This window comes from Falco peregrinus, chromosome 6 (assembly GCF_023634155.1).
Source record: "Falco peregrinus isolate bFalPer1 chromosome 6, bFalPer1.pri, whole genome shotgun sequence".
NCBI lineage: Eukaryota > Metazoa > Chordata > Aves > Falconiformes > Falconidae > Falco > Falco peregrinus.
In genome coordinates this window covers 69,074,911-69,095,292 of record NC_073726.1, presented here as the reverse complement: position 1 = coordinate 69,095,292, position 20,382 = coordinate 69,074,911, and the positions used below count along the sequence as shown (strand labels likewise).

The 20,382-nt window shown below is 43.7% G+C and overlaps 1 protein-coding gene across 1 annotated transcript in view; it reads right to left on the bottom strand.

Moving 5' to 3' along the window:
• Positions 1 to 3,949: 3,949 nt before the first annotated feature.
• Positions 3,950 to 20,382, bottom strand: part of WNK1 (WNK lysine deficient protein kinase 1) — a 104,854-nt gene continuing 88,421 nt past the window's right edge. Inside the window, 10 exon segments of the mRNA XM_055808139.1 lie at positions 3,950 to 5,108; positions 5,425 to 5,612; positions 12,491 to 12,685; positions 14,622 to 14,727; positions 14,729 to 14,825; positions 15,794 to 16,167; positions 16,169 to 16,453; positions 17,004 to 17,083; positions 18,588 to 18,657; positions 19,261 to 19,347. Coding sequence (XP_055664114.1) covers positions 4,794 to 5,108; positions 5,425 to 5,612; positions 12,491 to 12,685; positions 14,622 to 14,727; positions 14,729 to 14,825; positions 15,794 to 16,167; positions 16,169 to 16,453; positions 17,004 to 17,083; positions 18,588 to 18,657; positions 19,261 to 19,347 — 1,797 coding nt within the window. The 3' untranslated portion in view covers positions 3,950 to 4,793.

The following is a 20,382-nucleotide window of genomic DNA, read 5'->3' as shown; positions in this document are numbered from 1 at the left end:
CTTGGAGGTGTGCATGCCTCTATACCCTTCAAACCGTTACAGCTCAGTTCCTGCTTAACAAGCTCAAAGAAGTTAATGCATTCTGACTAGTTACAAGTAGGAAGCCAAAGAGACTTACCACTGGGTCTGTACAGCCTCACATTTGCCTTAAGACAGGTAAACAGAACTTCCAAGTGAGTTTTAAAGGTTAGAGCAAAGCAACAGCTGTTCGTTCTAGTAGGAAGGTCAAAGGAAGAATTCTTAGGTAGTATGTGGAAGATGCTTCCGTATCCATTTTGAGCAGCTCTGCTCTGGAAGGGGAGGAGCTCTCCTGGGCAGCTCTTCCTTCTCTCCCACCTGCAGCAAAGCGGGTCCGCTGCAGCTCCCGCTGCCTGGCAGGAACCTGGCACCACCACTGCAGGTTCCAGCTGGTGTCTGCTGACAGCGCTCTCCCTGGCAGGTGGTGGTTTCCGCTTCCCCAGGCATCAGGGCGGGGAGCCTGGCACCGCAACGCCTACCTGCAGTGCTGGAGACACAGAGGGTGACACCGCCTGACCGGGAGCCAGAGCTGGACCAGGAAAACGTCCACGAACTCTTTGGATTGGTCCAACCCTGAACTCAGTGTCAGACTTTAAACAGGACCTTGTCCCTGTACTTTGCCACCTCTGCTCTGTCCAGTCAAGTCTCTTAAAGCAGTCCAAGCGTAAATACCTTTGAAGGATTCAGCGTTAATTCCTGCTCCTCCTGCTTTACTTTCAGCACTTAATAGGTCTTTTTCCTTCAGCTGATCCTCTACTATCCACTTACCTCCTCAACAGTATAAAGAGCAAGGACCAACTTCAGTATGGAGAGATAGGACAAATTAACATTAACTGTAAGAGATTACATCTAGAAAATAGTTTTGCATTTCACTGTGCTAGTTGCTGCCCGATTCAGTGCTGCTGTCAGAACAGCGCAGGGAAGAGGTACACACCGCACCTCTGAGCCATGCACGCACTGCTGGAATCGCACACCTGTCAGGAGGGGAACGTGCAGCGCTCAGTCGCTGTATTCAAGGCCACTCTGAACTTCTACAGGGAAAAACTTAAGTCTCATATAAACACAACTGCATCAGCTTTCTTGACTCTGTGCAAACATTGCACCAATAGCCATGCCCCCTCCAAGAGAAGTCACCGCAACAAGCCTCTCTGGATCCATCCTTCTGAGAAGGGCAGTAAAACTTAGAGCTGGAGCTTCCCTGCCCCTCCCCCCAAGGCCTCGTGCAGCATGACTCACACCAGAAGCTGTTCTTAAAATGGAAAAAAAATGCAGCAGCAATTAGTGTTTAGAAATGCCACAATTCCTGCAAGTCTGCAGTTGTTTGAGGATGACCCCATAAAATATACTGGTCCACTCCCACTCTACCAGTATGGTTGCAGATTTGGGAATGGAATTCCTACCCTAGAGCTACACTAAAAAGTTTTTTTTCCCAGCACCGGTGCGCATCCCTGCTCCTTTCCACCCCAGGGAGGGGGGCAAGGGACCAGCAGGAGGAGAGTCGGACTCTCCTGTGCCCAGGAAGGGCGGCCCCAGCCCCTGCAGCACACCCTGCTCTGGCCTCGCTGCCCGCAGGGAGCGGAGAGCCACCACCAGTGCAGCCCCACCTGCGCTCGGCCCCGGAGAGCCGCCTTCTCCTCTCACATCTCTGCATGTTTCCCTGCTGCTTGGTAACTTCCCGACAGTCTCGGCCATGAAAGCAGTCGTACTGTACGATTCTCCTACGTACCACTTCTCCCTCCTGTCCCCCGAGGCCCCTCCTCTCAAAGATCCTTTCTATGAATTATTCTTTAAAGTACCATCTTCCAGCATATTCGATTGAAAGGCCAGAGGCTCGTTACCGATCACTGCCTTTGAGAAGTTAAGGGTCTCATTAAAATGGGGTTTCTTGTACTTTCCTGTGATACAACTGGGAAGCTGGGTAACAGCAATCACTCCGGGAAGAGGACAGAGCTGATGGAACCTGCTGTTCAACAAGAAAACCCACAGCTCAACAAGAGCAGGTTTGGTTTATTTGAATGACTTCATTAAATATTCTACAAAGGTAACAAACGGCAGCACAAAGCGCAATCGTACTAGAAGCGCACGGCCTGGGTTTAGTGCAAAACATACAACTAACTATGGCCAGGGAAGCCCGAAGTTTCAATTCATTTTAATTTTTTATTTTTTTTATTTTTTTATTTTTTTACAGTGTACATTGTTAAATAATGTAAAGAAAACGCTTGAAATTCAGAAACAGATTTTATGTGGAAAAAGATACTCAAAGTGTAATATTAAACAAAATAATTTAACAGTTCAGTAGCATTAGTTTATTCCTCTAGACTTCAGTTATTCATCCACAGGAGGAGAGGGGAGGGGGAGGGGATATCAATGGTAAATAAAGCCAGTTCTTGCATAACATTAAGTGAAAAAACAACCTCAAACTTATTAGATCAAAATTAAATAACAATGTGCTGCATCCAGCCGACTGGTTCCCCCGTCAGGAACATTCCCCTTGTTTCATTACTGCCTCGGGTTTGTCACCGCTCCCGTTCCCAGAGCGCGCCTCCCCCCTCGCACCGCACCGGGGTGCCTTCGGGAAACTTCCCTGCGTTCCCTGCTTCGCTCCAGCCACCGGGACCCCCGTTTTCTCCTTCCAGCACTCACGCACACCATGAGCCTTCTCTCTCGTTCTGTAGCTCCAGCCTGCACTTCAGTTACAAAGAATAAACTCCCCAACGTAAGGAACTCGGAGCCCAGCCACCCCAACGCTATAGCTGTCGCCCCTCAGGCGTCCATCTCCAGCCTGTACCTGCCCTTGCTGCCAAAACCGCTGTACAAAAAGTGACCAAAGAGGAACGGATCTTGCAGTTTCTTTGTAAAAAGAAAAAGTGACAACATACGCAAACAGAAAAACTCCCTGTTAAGGCTCCACAGGGGAAGAGCGCCCCTGGGGGGGGGGGGGGGGGTGGAAAATTCAGGCAAGTAACACCTCCGGGATGCGCCAGCCCCCAGGATACTGGTGCGCGACTCCCGAGCGCGAGGAAGCAGTGCTCTCTCCCCTCACTGCTTTTTGCAGCACTACATAAATACTGGTTGGTATTGTTTTTAATTTGAAAGGGAAACCAGTATTTTTTAAATAGGAAAAGGGATAACGGCCAAAGCAGAAGGTACAGTACAGTTGCTAAGAGGTGACAGATAGTGACAGTCCTGGCACCAGCTTGAAATTTGTGAAGAGTCAACAAAATTGTAAATCCCCCAGCAAGACAGAGGAAGCTTCTCGATGCCGGCTGTTTCAAGTACATCCATTGCCGGCAATGGACGTTGCACCAGGACAGTATTCCTGGCTTAAATGGATTTTAAAAACAAAAACAAAACCAAAAACAAATCAAACAAAAAAAAAAGGTAAGAAAAGCAATCCCAGCAGACCAGCCCATGCCAACGAGCAATGGCACCTCTCCCTCAAGTCACATCCTGACCAAACATCTTTACACTTCACAGGTGGAGTCAAACTGCATTTTAAGTTGCGCCTTTCCCAAAGACACACGTTCTCCCCGTCCTCTCTCCATTTCCGATCCAGACCTCCTGCCTCCGTAGACACTACTGGTTAGTCTCGTTGTAGCTTCACCCGCGACCCTCCGTCCCACCCCCACCTGGCCCCTGTCACACCAGCAACTTCAGATCTGCCCACCTGGACAAGTTTCCCCAACACACAGAACGCTGGTCCAACCTGCTGCCTCAATGACTTCCCCCTCCTTACACCTACTCTAAACAGTAACGGTACCGCTAAATAACCGCGAACGTCCCAGTCGCTAGGTACAGATAACCCACCTCTGAACCTGCCCTCGCCTGCCCGGGGCTCTGCTGGGAAGATGATGCGAACTGCAGAAGCAATAGAAGTCCAAGGCACTAAAATATCCAGCAAGCATACTGGGAGAACAGACAAGTATTCAAGTACATTAATTTATACAATTTTACATTCACATTTATTTATCTAATACAATGAAAATACAAAGGAAAAAGTTAAAGTGTCTCCAATAAGTATAAGGATATAGCTAGCTTTTTTTCCCATTTTTTCTTTTTAACTTTTTTAACCCTCTATATTCCACTCATTTTTAAACTACTGTTGTCCAACAACATTTATATATCACAGTGTTTCCACATCAAAACTGATGGTAAGTACATGTCCGCAGGGAACTTTTAAATTTTTTTAAACAATTTAAATTGCTCTAATGCTGCAGTCAAAGCTGTTAATATCTTACTTAAAGCAGTAATGACCTATCAAGCACGGGCTGCACTGCAAGTCCATTCGTGTGCCCCATCATTTCGGAGCCAGATACAACTGACTGGGGAGAGGGAGAGGAGGGGGATTTGGACAGCTTTTCTCCTGGTCTTGGTTCTTCAGGGAGAGGTGAGAAGCGTACTAAAGCCTCATGCTAGGATTCAGCCCTCCCACCGCAACGCGTGTGGATTCAGCCTCAAACCAGAGAGAAATTTTACAGCAAGACTGCGTTAAACTGACCCCACGACTTCTCTTCACAGCTCTTGCTCCACACAAGAGCAGAACCCCTCGGTCAAAAGCACTGTCCCACCATAAGGATGCTGATCATCCTCCTCCCCCTTGAAAGTGTGTGGGGAAACTCCCCTTACAGAGAGCTGACAGCAATGGTTGGAAAAGAGAAATTCATTCCCAGTCTGGCAAGCTACCAGTTCATTGCAGCACTAAGAGTTGATACAGGGCCCCATCTCCCTCCCCACGTCCTGTCCCGAGGTCTAGCCAGCACGGTCTCCGAGCGCGGCTAAGTGGTCCGCAGGTTGGAGCCTGGAGGGTTGCTGATCGATTTTTGCAAATTGCTGATGTTGAAGCTTTGCAGAGAGGCGGCACCCACGGGCTGGAACTGGCCGAGCGGAGGCTGTGTCGGACCACCCGTCCCACTCCATGGAGCGGCAAAAGATGCTGCTGGATAACCGTACTGCTGCGGAGGGCACATCGCCTTTGTGAAGGGACCTAAAGAGGTAGCTGATGCTGCAGAGATAGGCGTAGCACCCAGGGAAGATGTCATAGAGATACAGAGCTGACCCGGTGCCGAGAATTTTCTTGCCATGCCAGGGCCCTGAAAGAAAACCCAGCCCCCAAGAAAAGTTACACAGCTGTGCTTAAAAACCACAGGTTCACTCCCCCTCTGTCCACAAGCTGCTCCCAAGGGATATTTACAGGAACACACCTCATGGCCCTCTTTTAGCTATCCCCTTCCCCTCCCTGTACAGGATTGTACAGGTGAGACAATCCTGTACGTAAAAGGTAAGTAATTTTCTAGAGCAGTTGCCCAAGCTGCAGGGCAACTGCACCCCAGCTGTGATGGATACCCAGATGAGACGGCAGCGACACTGAAAGTTTCGTACCATCAGTGTTCACGGATTCCGCCTTACCTCATAGCTGCTATGTCCTTTGCCAACTTTCTTTCCAGACAGGTTCATGGCATCTCGGGCCCAGTTATCTACCAGCTTGTGCAGGTCATCTGTGAAAGTCCCTTTCCGGCTCGAGGCAATAGCAGGAGGCTGAGGCTGGGGCGCTTGGCTGTTCACTGTAGCCCCGACTGTATTAGTGCTGCTGGTCCCTACAAATAAAAAAACCAAGAATCAAAACTTCAGTTACAGATAACCTTTCCTCTAGTAGCTTTAATAATCATGGTAATGGTACATCAATAGAGAGCCAGTTAAATGCCATGCAGATTAATTCTAAGTTTCCTTCCAGGACAGACTGAAGTGGGAACTACAAGGACTCCTACAGGCATTTTCTCAGTTTAAGAGAATTTCACAGATACGTTTACTTTTCAAGAAGCGCTGCAAGTAGTCAACTTAAGAGGGGAATGGTGGCAGCCCACAGGCCTTTGTAGAAGAAAAAGGAGATTAGATTTCAGCGCTGGATGACAGTACAGTCGCTGTCATTCTCTCATCCTACACCTTTTAACTAGCAGCAACCACTACTGGCACAGGTCAGTTCCACCTTGGAGGACACACGCTGGATGCTGGATAAGGAGCACTACAATCAGCATTGCCAGCTGCTCTGTAGCAAATTATCTCCACTTTGTAAAATGAAGATAAAAATTAACGGAGATTATGCAAAAAAGCCACAGCGAGAAACAGCAACTGTTGTTTCCAATAGCTGCCATACTTAGGTTCTTGAGGGTAACCAGATGGGACTGTCTTCATCCACCAAACAGCCAGGATCAGCAGAGGAAGTCTGCACTGCATTAAATTTTGCTTTTTGCCTCTGAAAGCATTTTTTTTGCCATTATGTTCAGATTTCTTAAGTCAGAAGAACAAGCATTTCAGATGCAAACCACCAATACGGCTTCAAGAAGGTAGAAATGAGAGTAGCTCCTTAGACACGCTTTGACAAGTTTTTCTGTTTACTGGGTTGACTGCACAAACACAAAAAGCCCTTCACATAAATACCATGATCCAGTTCTACTAGAAAGCTCACTGAACATTATCCTGTAGGGGGGGGGGGGGGGGGGGGGGGAAATATCTAGAAGCTTTGTTTTGGACAGCCTCACTATCCCATTCACACTTATGAACAAGCAACTGCACTCAAATTTAGGTTTTGCAGAGGCAGACCTCATAACATACAACTTCTTTGCAATACTGCTGAAAATTCAGGGTATTTGATAACAGGAATCAAAGTACCCTCATCTACAGATGTGGAAGTGAGAATTAACCACTAGGGCAGACTTCTTCTGAAGGACATGGTAAGGGCAGAATAAATTTACATTTTTCAAATCCATTTAGTACCAAACAAAACAACAAAATCAGTATCTGGCAACAGCAGTGCTGTCCCTGCACTCCTTGTAAGGACACATCCTCACCTAATTTTTTCCTCAAAGTTCCTCAAACATTTCTACTTGCTCACTCTAAGAATGCAACTGGGAAATCCAAGAAAACCTGAGTTTATGGTAGACATTTCTGAAGAAAACTCATTAGAATTGGAGCATCAAAAGAGCCAGAAATGAAAATCATCTCTCTATTGCAAAGGCCAAAGGACGGAGTCGCTGTCTCTTGCCCGACAGCTGCTTCATCTGTTCCGCTTTCCCTGGCTATCAGCCACACTCCTTGCAACCACTGTATCAAAGAGCGAACTGGCTCCAAACCCCTGCAGGAATGTTTCATATTGAGGAGTGAATTAGGAAGGTGACATACTTACTATGCAGGACAAATAAGCAAAGTGTTACTGCCTCTGGTGGCGCTGAAGAGGGAAGGATACGAATCCCTCCCACCAGTTCCAGCTCAAGCATGGAAGTGGCTCCCGGTCCGGGTGCCCACAGGTGGGGCAGCAGTTGTTACGAGCAGGCAGGTGCATGCAACCGTACACGTGAAATAAATGAGTACGGCTCCCTGACCAGAGCGTGCAGCTGCAGCACAGATGAAGAGTAGTATGAACACGCTAAGGTGGCAAGGAAAATCTACAGTGAAATAACAAGAACCTCAAGCATGCATCATGTGGAAAAGGCTCAAGATACAATTGTTTAATAAGAGCAATGATGTGAAAGGTGAAATTGAAGACAAATGAGGCAAAAGCAAGAAAGGGGTGCTCAGGAGAGCTGCCAAAACCAGTAATCATCACATTCCACCGTAAGGATTCATGCAGGGATCGACACACTTGCTCTCATCCTCTTCACGATGGCCACTATCTGCTTTGGATATTTCACATTTCCATTTTCATCGGTAAAGCACAATGGATCCTGGACCTATGCTAGAGAGCTTCCTCAGGCCACGGAAAAGAGAGAATCGATCAAGGTATGAAATATCGTTTAGGAAAGTTTAAGTGTTTCAAAAAGGACTGGACTGGCTCAGGGTGGGAACCTCAGGGAGGTTGCAAGAGCTTTGTCCACAAATATGATTTTGTTAGTGAGCTCTTATCTTGGATCACAGACAGACCAGCCTACACCACAACAGGGAGCTCTGCAATTACCAAAGCTCCCATGTAATGTCAATTTAAAAAAATTATTTCTCAGGAATTTCACGTTTTAGCTCCAACACAGTTACCACCTGCAGAAACTGCCATCCAGAAGAGTCTGAAAAGGAAGTGCTTCAACTTGTAGCATTCAATGGAAACAACCCCCCCACATTCCTGCTTGGTCACAGCAGCCGTCCCCAGTTCTGCTCTGACATGAAGGATCTGAAGTGAAACAGGCTTCTCTCTCTCCAGCCCGCTACCCGTAATGCCTTCATTCTGCCCTTTTATTCCCCTCCCCCCCCGCCCCATAAACCAGCAGTCAAAGACACCTGTAAAACAGTCTTGAGCAACATGAGCACACACAGGCTTTTCAAAACATCTCTCGCTTTGGGAGACACTGGAGATCTGACAGCTTGCTCTTAAAATGTCGAAGGAGTGTCCGCAATGGGATCTGGCACTGAGGTGCCAAGCCCCCTCAGATCTGTAAACGAACCAGCTGCTCAAAGGTCCAACTCTAGCACGTTACAGCGAGCAACTGACCTCGATGCTCAACTCGCTCTCGTTAGCGATGAGCCGAGTTCCACAGCGGAGGCGAGGTTCTGCCTGCCTCCACTCGCCTGCCAGAGCAATAGCCAAACTATTCGATATCCTAATGACTGAGCACACATTAGAGGGCATAACACAGACAGACAGATGCTGTGCTGGAGACAGAGTCAGGAAGGTAAGGCTTCAGTGACCAGAAAAAGCTGATGAATAACTTTACAATCAGGAATCGGAGATAACAGAAATAAGATAATTACTACAGAGCTGGTTGCAAGGACAGACTTTTTTCACCATCTTCCCTGAAGCACAAAGAGAGAGTAATTTGTTAAAGATAAGAGAAACAGTGAGAAATGTTTAGTATCAGGAAACGGTACAAAAAGCTTGGTGAGAAACAGAGGACACAGCATGGCAGGGCTCTTAGTCACTGCTAGGACACTCCAGGACAAACCCAAAGACTGCTCTGTGACAGTTTAACCAGTTGTACTTTCAGAAAGAGAAAAGGCCCAGCCTCCCACATTTCTTCTTCAGAATTTCCACGCCATAGTGAAGAATGTCAGGAGATATTACTGTCACAACTGGCTGTTATTGCAAAAGGAAAAGTACATCTTCCATTTTTGTCAGGACATAGGGAGCATTTTACACTATCAAAGTTCAACCAGTTTACAACAGGAGAGATGTATTCGATAGGTCAAGTGCTTTTAGTTTGTCACCTTATTTTCTCAATCCATGGAATAGTTCAGACATTCCCCGCCAAGCTGTACCACTCTGTTTCTCCAGCTGCACAGTTAAAAGCATCAATTACTGCACTGTTTCCTCAACACCACTGGTTCTAACCCAGCGCCTTCTCCGGTTGTCACTCTCCACAACAGTCTGCAATAACATTTCAAGGACAAGACTCCAGGAAGCAAGCAACCTGCCGTAAGCCAAGTGCCAGGCCAAGCTGTGCCATGCCAAGGATTACCTGCTTTTACAGGACAGCTACAACACACTTGTCAAAAGGAATCCAGTTCCCCTAGCTCCAGTCCCATGAGCAAGAGGTATACATGCCAAAGTACTCTTAGCCAGATGATGGTCAATTTGCAGCAAGCCAAGGCCTTATAAGTAAATGATGCTCTCATATATTCAGTTCATTGTCGATTCTAGACACAGAATGGCTGTTCTTTATATTCCCTAGCCCCAAAAAGGACAGACAAGACTAAAGATTATCTCTAAGTTTGCTTTAGTAAGAATTTAACTGCTTCCAAGAAAGAAGCCATAATTCCTGAGACTGCAAATGTCCATTAGTGCATATCTGCACATTAATATACTAGCAAAAACATTTAAAGCTGCTCAATTTGAAAAATTAAATGCCATTAGCACTTATATTCCCCAAATCCAATGAAGTGAGATGGAGGTATCATTGCAAAACAGAACAGCCAGGCAAGAATTTCCCCTCCCTCCAACTCATTCCCTCTCCCAGAGGATGGAGCTGATTGCATTGCAGCTGTCTCTGCAGAAGGGCCAGGCCCAGTTCCCGCACACAACTCTCTGGCTCAGCTGAGCTATGGCCAACTGTAGTGAGACAGATGCTACAGTTGTGTGGTACTGTCATGCAGTGCAGTGACTGAAGGTGTCTTTACAGCGCTTAAAGCTTTCATGTATCAAAGACATTCCAGAGGGTGGGAAATAAATGTCAGGACATTTAAAGGGTCCAGCCTGCAGAAGCAGCATGGGAGATGTTGCAGCACTCCTAATAAAAAGCATCACATCAGCAGCCTCAGCTCAAGCGTATCATTACTTCAATCACATCAGAAGTTTGAGGCTCTCTCGTAAGTCTGGCCTAGCGTAAGTACAAACGAAAGGATTTTGACAAGAACTGCAAAGGTAACTCACGAGGGTTGAGAGAATGTCTAAAGATGTCTATCTACCACCTTTATAGCTATTTGTTGCACATTTAGTAGATCTCCAATTCACAGTATAAAATTCAAAAAGCGGGCCCATTAGTAGGTAAGGATCTTTTGAGTTTGCCTGAGAATATGATTTTAAAACCCTCAACACTTTATTCTTTAGCTATTGGCTAATGAACATACTGACTGCCTACATCAACGGTGGCATCAATGCTCTGCACCGTAACCAGCACTAGTGCTGAGAACATGCAATACCAAATCAAACCTGCGCAGCAAGCATACTGCTGGAGGAAGTGAGCGTATTCCCTCCCATCAGTTGCAGTAGCATCTAAAGGAGAAATTTGGAAAACAAAAGTCTTCCTCACTGTTCCACTAGAAAGACTACTTTTCTTCCAAGTCTCATGTGCAGTAACATATGCTGAAGCATAATTACTAAGGCAGGCCAAAAGAAAATGCTCTCCCCGGTTTCTATCATTTCACTGAACTGTCGTGAAGGTTTCCACCAAAAGCTTAAAGAAAATGAGTGCTTGTTATTATGAGTTTAAGAACAGAGAACACCTAACATGAGAACCCAAACTTCTAAAGGCGTGCTAAGAGCAGCTCAGCTGAGCCATGGGACTGGAGGGAATACAAGGTGGTAGATGAGAATGGGCTGCATGAAACAGATCCGAGCAGCAGAAAAAAAAAAAAAACCAAACAAACAAAAAGACGAAACAAAAAACAGACAAGGAAGGAGTAAAGGTGTTACACACAAAGAGCCAAGCAGGGCGTACTCAGAAATCGGGTCCTCCTGCCACCAGGCTTGAACGTCACTCTCTCAGATGCACAGTTAAACTTCGCACAGCCTGTGAGAAAACAAAAACGGGAAGAACAGAGAAAGGAGAGGAAGAGGGACAGAACACCACTACAAGATGTTAGAAACTTGAGGTTGGAAGGGTGAAATGCATTAACATGACACACAAGAATAAGCCTCAAAGTGTGGACCAAAGAGTATGTAGACAACATACGGAGTGAAGAGACTCCCTCTAACACCTCCAGACTTTAGGCCAAGTTTGCAGCGTTACTCTTCAGTACATAACCCAACAATAAGGTTGCAATCAAAATAAGAAAGCCAAATGCTGGCAAAACTACCCAATTATAAAACTGTACTGCACAACTCTAGATACAGCCAGATTATTCAAGAAGCTCCAAAATACTTTAAACAGTTCATTAAAAAAAACTGCATAGAAAATTCTTAAACATTTGTTCCCATTTTCTGTCTGTACTTCTCAAGTTTCAGCAAAATCATGCATCAGAGTTGATGCATTCAATCAGACTATGGCAAAATTTCTCAAAAAGTTGTTCAAGGGGGAAAAGAAAACCTAGAACAGCCAAATTCAGAGAAATAAAGGAATCCAGCTATCACCCCCTTAATGACTGGAAGCAAAGAAGTGCTTCCAATCAAATGATCACAGCTGTGTAAGTATCTGATTAAGATACTAACTAGTAACAAGCAATCCACAACCTGAGTAATGAGTAAATGAAAAATTGATTATTCCTACCTTTCCATCCTCCCACACTACCTGTTCCTTCCAAGGATAATTCTTTAACTCACAATTGCAGAGCAAGAGCCTTTTTGACCTTTTATTGTTAAAAGTTCCATTGGCAGAAACAGCCAAAGCAGTCTGGAAGCCTAAACAGACATTTCCTACCATTTCAATTATGTGTTAACATTGATCAAAGCTGGTCTGCCCCTTCCTTAGTCCCGCTTCACATTTCCACCCCCCATTCTCACCTGCCTCCTCACCCTTTCAGCCAATACCTTTCCCCCAGCTCCGCAGAACACTGCTTGCCACACCATACTGCACTCTCTTGTATTCTCCTTGGTGCTTTCATCACAGCAGACAGGGCCATGCGCTATATGTTCATTACTTCAACAACCTCACGCTTCACTTATGTGAGAAGGAAGAAACCTCAGTTCAGAGAACACCCTTATCAGCCTCCGCACATAGGCTCGAGACTACCAATCTACTCCACGCTGTGCATTAAAAATCAAGTGTCATCAAGTTGATTATTTGCTCATCAGTAACAAAAGCGCAAGACTCAACACTAATTCCACTTGAAGTCTTACCTTGGCCTGGTGCCGAAAGGCTTGGTACCGAAAGGGCACCATCACTGGTAAAGGCAGAGTAGAGATTTTCGCTGGAAGGTGAAGGTTTGAGGGGCTGTAACAAATGGTTCTGCCCAGTCTCTGGCACACTACCAGGAGGATGAAGTGTCTGCTGTGGGGGCAAGACTGACGGCGCACTCTGAGCTGACAGATTGCCTAAAAGAAGAAGGAAGGCAAAAAGCTGTTCAGTGTTTCCGTTCCCCAACCTCATTTTCAAAGCTTCTGTCATTGCTCCCAAGGGACAGGAGAAAAAACAGGAAGTTTGACTGGAACGTTTACTAGGGGGGGAAGTCACTACCAGGTAACTCAAATGATCAGTTTAGCTATCACACTAGTGATTCAGAAAAAAGTCCTGGGGGTGGGGATGTTACCAAAATGTCGGAATGAAGAACTTATCAACACCAATGTGATGTAGATAAGCAGACACTTCTTTATTAACGGCCGGGTGCGTGAGCGAGTCCTCTCACGATCAACGCACACCAGGTCTCAAAATCATACACCTTATATAGAACTTATTCATACATATTCATTAAATATTCATGCATAATCATAATGTTTCCCGTAAATCATTAACATACTCTCCTCCTATATCCGATTCTGCGCAGTAAAGCTTAGAAAGGTCTAGAAATGGGTCTGGGGTACGATTTGGGTAGGTGGTGTATGAGTCGGTGGTCGCGATCTCCCCCTGCCGGAATTACCTTTTACTAAAGTTCACAATTTCTTGGCAGGTAAGTACAAGCTGTTCCAGTCGACTCTCCCCAGTTTCCATTAATCTCATACTCTGACATTTCAATACACCTCTACATACAGAAGACTGGTCAAATACAAAGAAACCTTTCAAACCCTAAAGTTACTACTTAAGTTTTAACAATGGTTCTAGCCCCTTCTTCTAGCCTTGGTACAGGATGTACAAAATCTCATAACAGCTTTTACTGTGCAGCTATAAGTTTCATTTAAAATATTTCTTATCCTTCTATATTTTAAGTTTATAAAATGATTTTATAAAATCAATTAATCAATCAAATAAAGTCAATCAATCTTAACTTATTAACGAATCTATAACAGGGAGGGGACGATACCATCCTCTGGTCAAGCATGACAACCCAAGGAAGGGGGGAGGCGCCAAGGGGAGGGAACTACTCCTAGTTTCTGAGAAAGCAGTAAGACTATAAATATTCTTATTTACTTAAGTTTTAAGGCAACTCTGTGCTAGCTTACTGACACATAGCTCCCATACCATATAACTAATCAAAAGTGAGCAGCCAGTGTGACTGGACACAGAAAATACAGCATGACATGGAATTACCAAAGTGAACGTGCAGGTAGCAGTTAACAAGTTCGTCTGCTCACAGTGCTGGCCCTCCAGTACTCTTTACTCAATGCTACAGGATGTGAGACATCTACAATTACCCAGCAAGCATCTGACATCCATGTCATTCAAAGTGTCAACAGTACTATTTATTTTTTAGTTCTGTTTATAATAAAAGTGGTTTTACTAAGACAGGAAGCCTTGACAATTGAAACTGTTTCTCAGTTTCTAAGTACCAAAAAACCTGCAACTCCATTTAAACAAACAAAACCAAAATCACTATTTGAACATCCATCAACTGTGACTAAGTTTCTGAAGTGTAAGGACTAGTAAGATCATGCTTCAGTGCTACTAAAGTAGAAAAAAATATCTCTGAAGATGATTGACGTTATCAGCCCCATTCTTTAAAATCAGTTTCACAAGGCAACAAAAGCAATTTATCTTTTAAAAAAATAAACCAAAGTTTTCCTCCATACTGTAAACTTACGCTTTTTTCCTGGTCAGAATTCTATAATTAATTGTCTAAAAAAATACAAATCACAACTCTAAAACTGCTCTTACAGAGCAACGTGACAGCATCTTTCAGTAGATCGCAAAAGTCACAAGCAAGACCACCAAACAGCAAAAGCAATTTCAATGATCTCGTAATCCGGGCAGCAGAGGAGTGGGGGAGAACACACATACCCCCTCCCAAAGACAAGACAGAGACACAGGCATAGATATAAGAATGAGATATGGTACCTTGTCGGTTTCATCCACTCAAAAAATTGAAGAAAGTCTCACCTGATAGCTGAGGGCTTTTATTTCCCTGGGAGCTGCTACGACTGGACTTGCTGCTTTTTCCTTTAGTAGGTCGCCTCCTCCTCCCCGACAGGGGTGCAGCTGGGGGGGATAATTACAGCAGGCGGCGCCTTTCCCAATTTCATGTATAGTGACTCAATCTCCTGCTTCTGGCGACTCTGCAGCTCCTGGATCTCTTTAAGGTGCCTAAGAAGGTACGAAGGAGTGTGATTTACCAAAATCCTATGTATATACATGCATGCATACAATCCCTCCCCTCCAGTCAAGCTCGCCCAGCTTCTTTGGTCAAATTCTCATTAACATTTAAGAAAGGAGGATATAAATCTTTTCCACAAATAACCACTGAACACATGGCAGAACACGTGCCATCTTCCACCGTGCACTAACCCTGGCTAGAATTCCAACACAAAGTTCCCAATGTTGTAATCATAAAACCCAGGGTAAATGGAAGTACAAACAAGAGCATACCCCTACTGTAGAAGATCAAATCATTCAGCTCTAAAATGCTACGGGAATAGCTAGATTATTCATTTTGAGATGTACGGCCTTGGAGACTTCTATATTTGTATTGCCTTAGGGGTGTGGTATTTTTTTCCAGAACACTTGCATACACAAGATTTTAAATTGCCAGCTACCCTAAAAAAAGTTCAACTTTCAGTATAAATAAATTAATAGGTCAGATTGCTTGACTTCCAAAATTTTTTTCTAAGTCAACAAGAATTCTTCAGGACAAGGGGAACCATGAGAAATGCCAGAAATGCATATTAGAAATGCAGTTGTGTGTTATTTTCAAATGAGACACCACTGTTCCCACTAAATACTAAGCTTCAGTGATATGCACAAGCTTCTATACATCTGCACTCTTACCCACAGTACAGCAACCAATCTACATATAAACACACACAACAAGGTTACAGGTCAGAAAACTAAACTCAGCAAACCTGTATATATACCTTTTTTGTTGTAATTGTGTACTACTTTCCCACTAAAGAACCTTTCTCCCACATAAACACTGACAATGGGTCCTGACACTTAGCAAAGGCTGTCTTTTTAAAAGAAGTTTACTTTCGTTCTTTGTCAAAAGTACAGAAGAAATTCGTGTTAATCCCCTTACGCACATTTCATACGTGGCCACACAATGAAAAAAGCCTTACTTCTCCCGTAACCGACGGAGTTCCAATTTCAAGTCTTCATCTTCAATATCCGACTCGTTGTCACTGCTCATGTAGGAGGAGTTGAATGAGTTGCTAAGGCTCTGAACAGGGAGGCTGATTTTCGACCCCAGAAGCTGGAGCGAGTCTGGGCTCCCTGAGCCATCATCCAAATCCTTAGCCATCCCACTTAAGAAGGCGGCCTCTGGTTCAGAGGACGGACCATTCATGTGTGGGGACTGCCTTGACTCCAACTCTTTCTTCGGAGCTGCAGCTGAAGAAGCAACTTGTTCCAAGCCCACAGACAGAGGAAGAGTCATTGGCTCTTTCTCTGCACAGCTGACCTCGTCCTGAGTCTTTGACACTGAAAAGCGCCCCCACTTGATCCGTTGTTGTTGTTACCTGAAAGCGCCCAACCTTAGTAGGCTGACCAACATCTACTGGCAACTGCAGCACTGGAACTGTCTGAGGAATGCCATCTACTGCATCCAAAGAAGAGTCAGCAACGGCCTCGCTTTTCCGACTGCCAACCTGCTTTACCAGTGTACTCTCTGGGCTACTGCCAGAAAGAGATGAAGAATCAGTGGAGGTGGTTTCAAATTGCACTGGCTTAGTTTCAGGTTTGTCACCCTCTTTTAGCACATCATCCACTGCCACGGATACCTAGAATAGAAATGTAATCATGCAGGCTTTCTTAGCTCTTCCTTAACATGATGCTTTTTTTTTACCTTTGTAGTAAGATGCATCTGAGAGGGGAAAATAACTTGTTTCCTTGGTATCCCACAAAGCAAACTACTATTTCCCTCCAAGTAAACACATTGCCACACAAAGTAGTACTTTAAGCGATCTGGAGGATTAACTCCAAGAAACACAGCAGATTCAGGGGGCATTTCCTCCACAAACAGTTCATGACACAGCGAACATCCCAGCATTGTTAGCCCAAAAGCAACTAACATTAAGGACCAAAGCCAACGGCTACATAGCTGAGGCCTGACACGATGGAATGCTGTATTCACAATTCCAGACCTGCATAATCTAGTGCAATCTCTGCCCTGAATAAAAACAGCATCTGCACAAAGCACTGCATTCACAAGCTCAACACGGACATTTTCTTCCAACAGGAAAGCCCCCCATGAGGCTTGCTGAGCTGGGACTACACAGGAACTGCTCCAAGATCCTCTATCAACAACCAAATTAGTTTAACATCTCCTACCTGAAACCGTCCCATCTTAAGCACACCAGCTCCTGCTGTTGTAGCCATAGCACTGCTCTCTCCACCACATGATGCTGAAGCTAAGGAGAAGGAGATTAAGAAGAAAGTGAGCAATACATTTGAACTCCAACAATTTCTTTTTATCTACTTCAAACTCAGCTATCAGTTAACTCCTAGCAGGCCTTTGGATTCATGGAACCTGACCTCTTTTTTTCAACTGTACCATATAGACTATCAAAGAGCAATGTTAAAATGAAGTATTTTTGTATCAAGTTTCCCTCCATGGTATACTTGCTAAAAGCATACTTTCAGATAGCAGTAAAAAAGCACACCGATTTCAAACAGGGATGTGAAATAGCCAAAGGATAAAAACAGAACCAAAATTCATCTAAGAAAAAATTTATTCTAACTCAATACTCATATTGACTACCTAAGTTTCACACATGCTAGGGACGATTTACTAACAGAAAAATCTAAGTTGAAGAAATGTTACAAACCACATTTACTCAAAGCAGTCTCTCTGAAGCTTTCAGAGCTGGATTACTAGGTGTCAGCTCCTAATTTTGTTGCTGTATGCACTGGCGGTATAAGGTTACAAAGCTGAGAAATAATATTATATTTTTAAATCAGTTCTATTGGACAGCTTGCTGTGTGTATTAAACAACTTCCCAGTTTACTCTCACCTTCTAAACTTTAGCAGGCAAAACCCAACTGATTTCCTAGCACACAGATGAGTTCTACAGTATAGTTTACTAACAATATACCAAAATGGAAGTATTTTATTTTCCCACTGCTTTTATTAGCTTTTGACGGTTTGTCACCGAACTTCACAGGCACATGCAAGTTAAATAATGTTTACTAGATAGTTCAGAAATCATTTTAGTACCACAAACAATTTCTTTTAAAAAGAATGGAAGGGTTTTTTTTTTTAAATTAAAATAACTAGGGGAAATACTAACAGGAAAGTCTCAGACTATTTTGCAAGTTGTGGGGTTCCCCCATCCCCCCAACAATTGAACTCATTTAGATCTGAACGTCATGAATCATTCAGACTTCAACTGTTGATCACCCAAGTCAACCTTCAGTTTTCTAAAGTAGCCAAGAAGGGAGCCTGATTTCCCTACTGCCTTTCTTAAATTTTTAGTAGTTTAACCTTCATTTATCCATTTAAATTGAAAGGAAACACTCCTACATTAGTAAGATGTATTCCTACATATAGAACACAGCGCAATGACACAAGATGAAAAGTCTTACTGTTGCTGCCAAGATCGTAGAAAACAGTTCCTTCAAAATCCTGAAGCTGTACCTCAGCTGCATACTGGAAATTCTTTGCAAGTCTTAATTTAGCATTTTGGAGAGCTTTACATCCTAAAGGAGTTACTGTAATATGCATATGTCATTCCCCTCCCCTGGTCTGCAGTGGAAAATTTCAGTCTAGTTACTAAGCACTAATACAATCCCTAAGGAATTGTCATTGTATGACTTACTAAAGAAAGGCTATATCCTTTGAAGTTGCTAGTCTGTTCGATGTTGGATTATATCGCCATGCTGAGAAACCATCTAAAATAATCGAGGCTGTCTTACCATCCTTCAGAGACTGCGGTGCTGAAGACACCAGCCCGGTAACCGTTGTAGATGCAACTGAGGGCACAGACTAAAGGTTCACAGGTGAAAACAAAACAAAATTAAAAGAATCAGTGGTTTGATTGAATGCCAACAAATCCACTATACTGCACAATACATAGCCTTTTATTTTCACCAGGGTCAAAGTATGACCGTGAGAAGACAAATGCAAGTTTTGAACCTCCAAAACAAGCATCATCACCAAGAGATTTTATACGCCTTACAACCCCCAAGGCTATCCCCATTTCGTATCAAAGTTTACTATTATAGTCTTTAAAAATTTCAGATCCACACTTTAAACATTCCCCTCTTAAATTAAGACTGACATACCACATACTGCTTGTTTAGTGCTCTTTCCCCTTATTCCATACTCACTTCTAGTTTGGTGACATCACCAGGAAAGCTGGATTAAGAACTAATACCCAAAGACATGATCTACTGCACCACACAGATTTTTCTTATTTTGGTTGACTCAGTCCCACAAACTGGAAGGTGACTTCATTTTTTTGGGGGAAAAAAAAAAAAAAGCCTGAAGATTTGTGTAATGATATTTAAGGTAGCGACCTAAGAGCACAACCTTGAGAAAACACTGAAGTTTTTCATGACTACTAAACTGCCAACATTGCAAACATACACAGGCAGGAGCAGATGTCACTGGAACGGTCTCTGGACTAAGGGTTCTTCTCAGCTTAGCATCCAGATCTTCCAGTGGCTGTTGGGACTGAGAAAGGAAAGAGTAAACAGCTGTCCCAGCTCAGTAGAAATACATCACATTTGAGAAACAGCCAGATTTAATACTAAAATTTAAAGCAGCCAGTACAGCTCCCCTATTTCTACTAAGTTCTCTTCCTACATGTTTACGTTTAACATGTATAGCATAGTTAAGACTGGAAGCAAATTTAAGAAACATATTTGGTAAAAAACAGAAAAGAAGCATTAACTGGAACTTCTGTTTTTCCTGAAGTTAGCATGAAGTACAAATTTCCACTTAAGAACTGAGCAAAGATGCTGCAAGCCTCCAAATTCCACATTTTTTGTTTGGAGGATAATCCATAACACGAATGACCTCCATTATCTAAAATCTTGAAGAAAGTGAAGGGGGGGGGGGGGGGGGGGGAGGGAATCACAGAAAAATTAAAAAAATATGCCTATAATTTCAAACGCAAACGTGGATAAAGCAAGACTGAGGATAACAATTTTTAAAACAACAATCAAACAAAACCCTCTAAGGAGCTATCTGGATGGACTGACTTGAAGAGGAAGAAGGGAGAGGGGCAGAATCTCTCACAAGTACGTTTATGACTTATATTTCAGCTGTTTGTGTTGGCATCTAAGACATTTTTCAAGCTTGGCCAATTGAATTGGGGAAAAGAAGAATTACCTAAAAATGTCTTATAGATAAGGAAAGTTCAGACTCACTCAAAATTATTAATTAGGGCCATACCCATAAGATATATATGGAAGAACAAACTTGGCAGATATCACTCAGTTGCAATTCTGACCCTATGGAGTAGAAGTTTCCATCCAAACTTTAGCATCATTAATATTTTTACATCTTTTATATTAAAAAACTAGATCTGTTTTTAGAACTGAAGTTGAGGTCACGGCAACATAAAAACATTACCTTCCACCTTCAAGAAACTGAAAGTTAGAGGTACACAAGAGCATAAAGATGCTTTCAACAGGTTGCCAGGATGAAATTCTTCCTGAATTGTGGATTTCAAAACAACCAAAGCGCCTAACAATAAGGCCCATA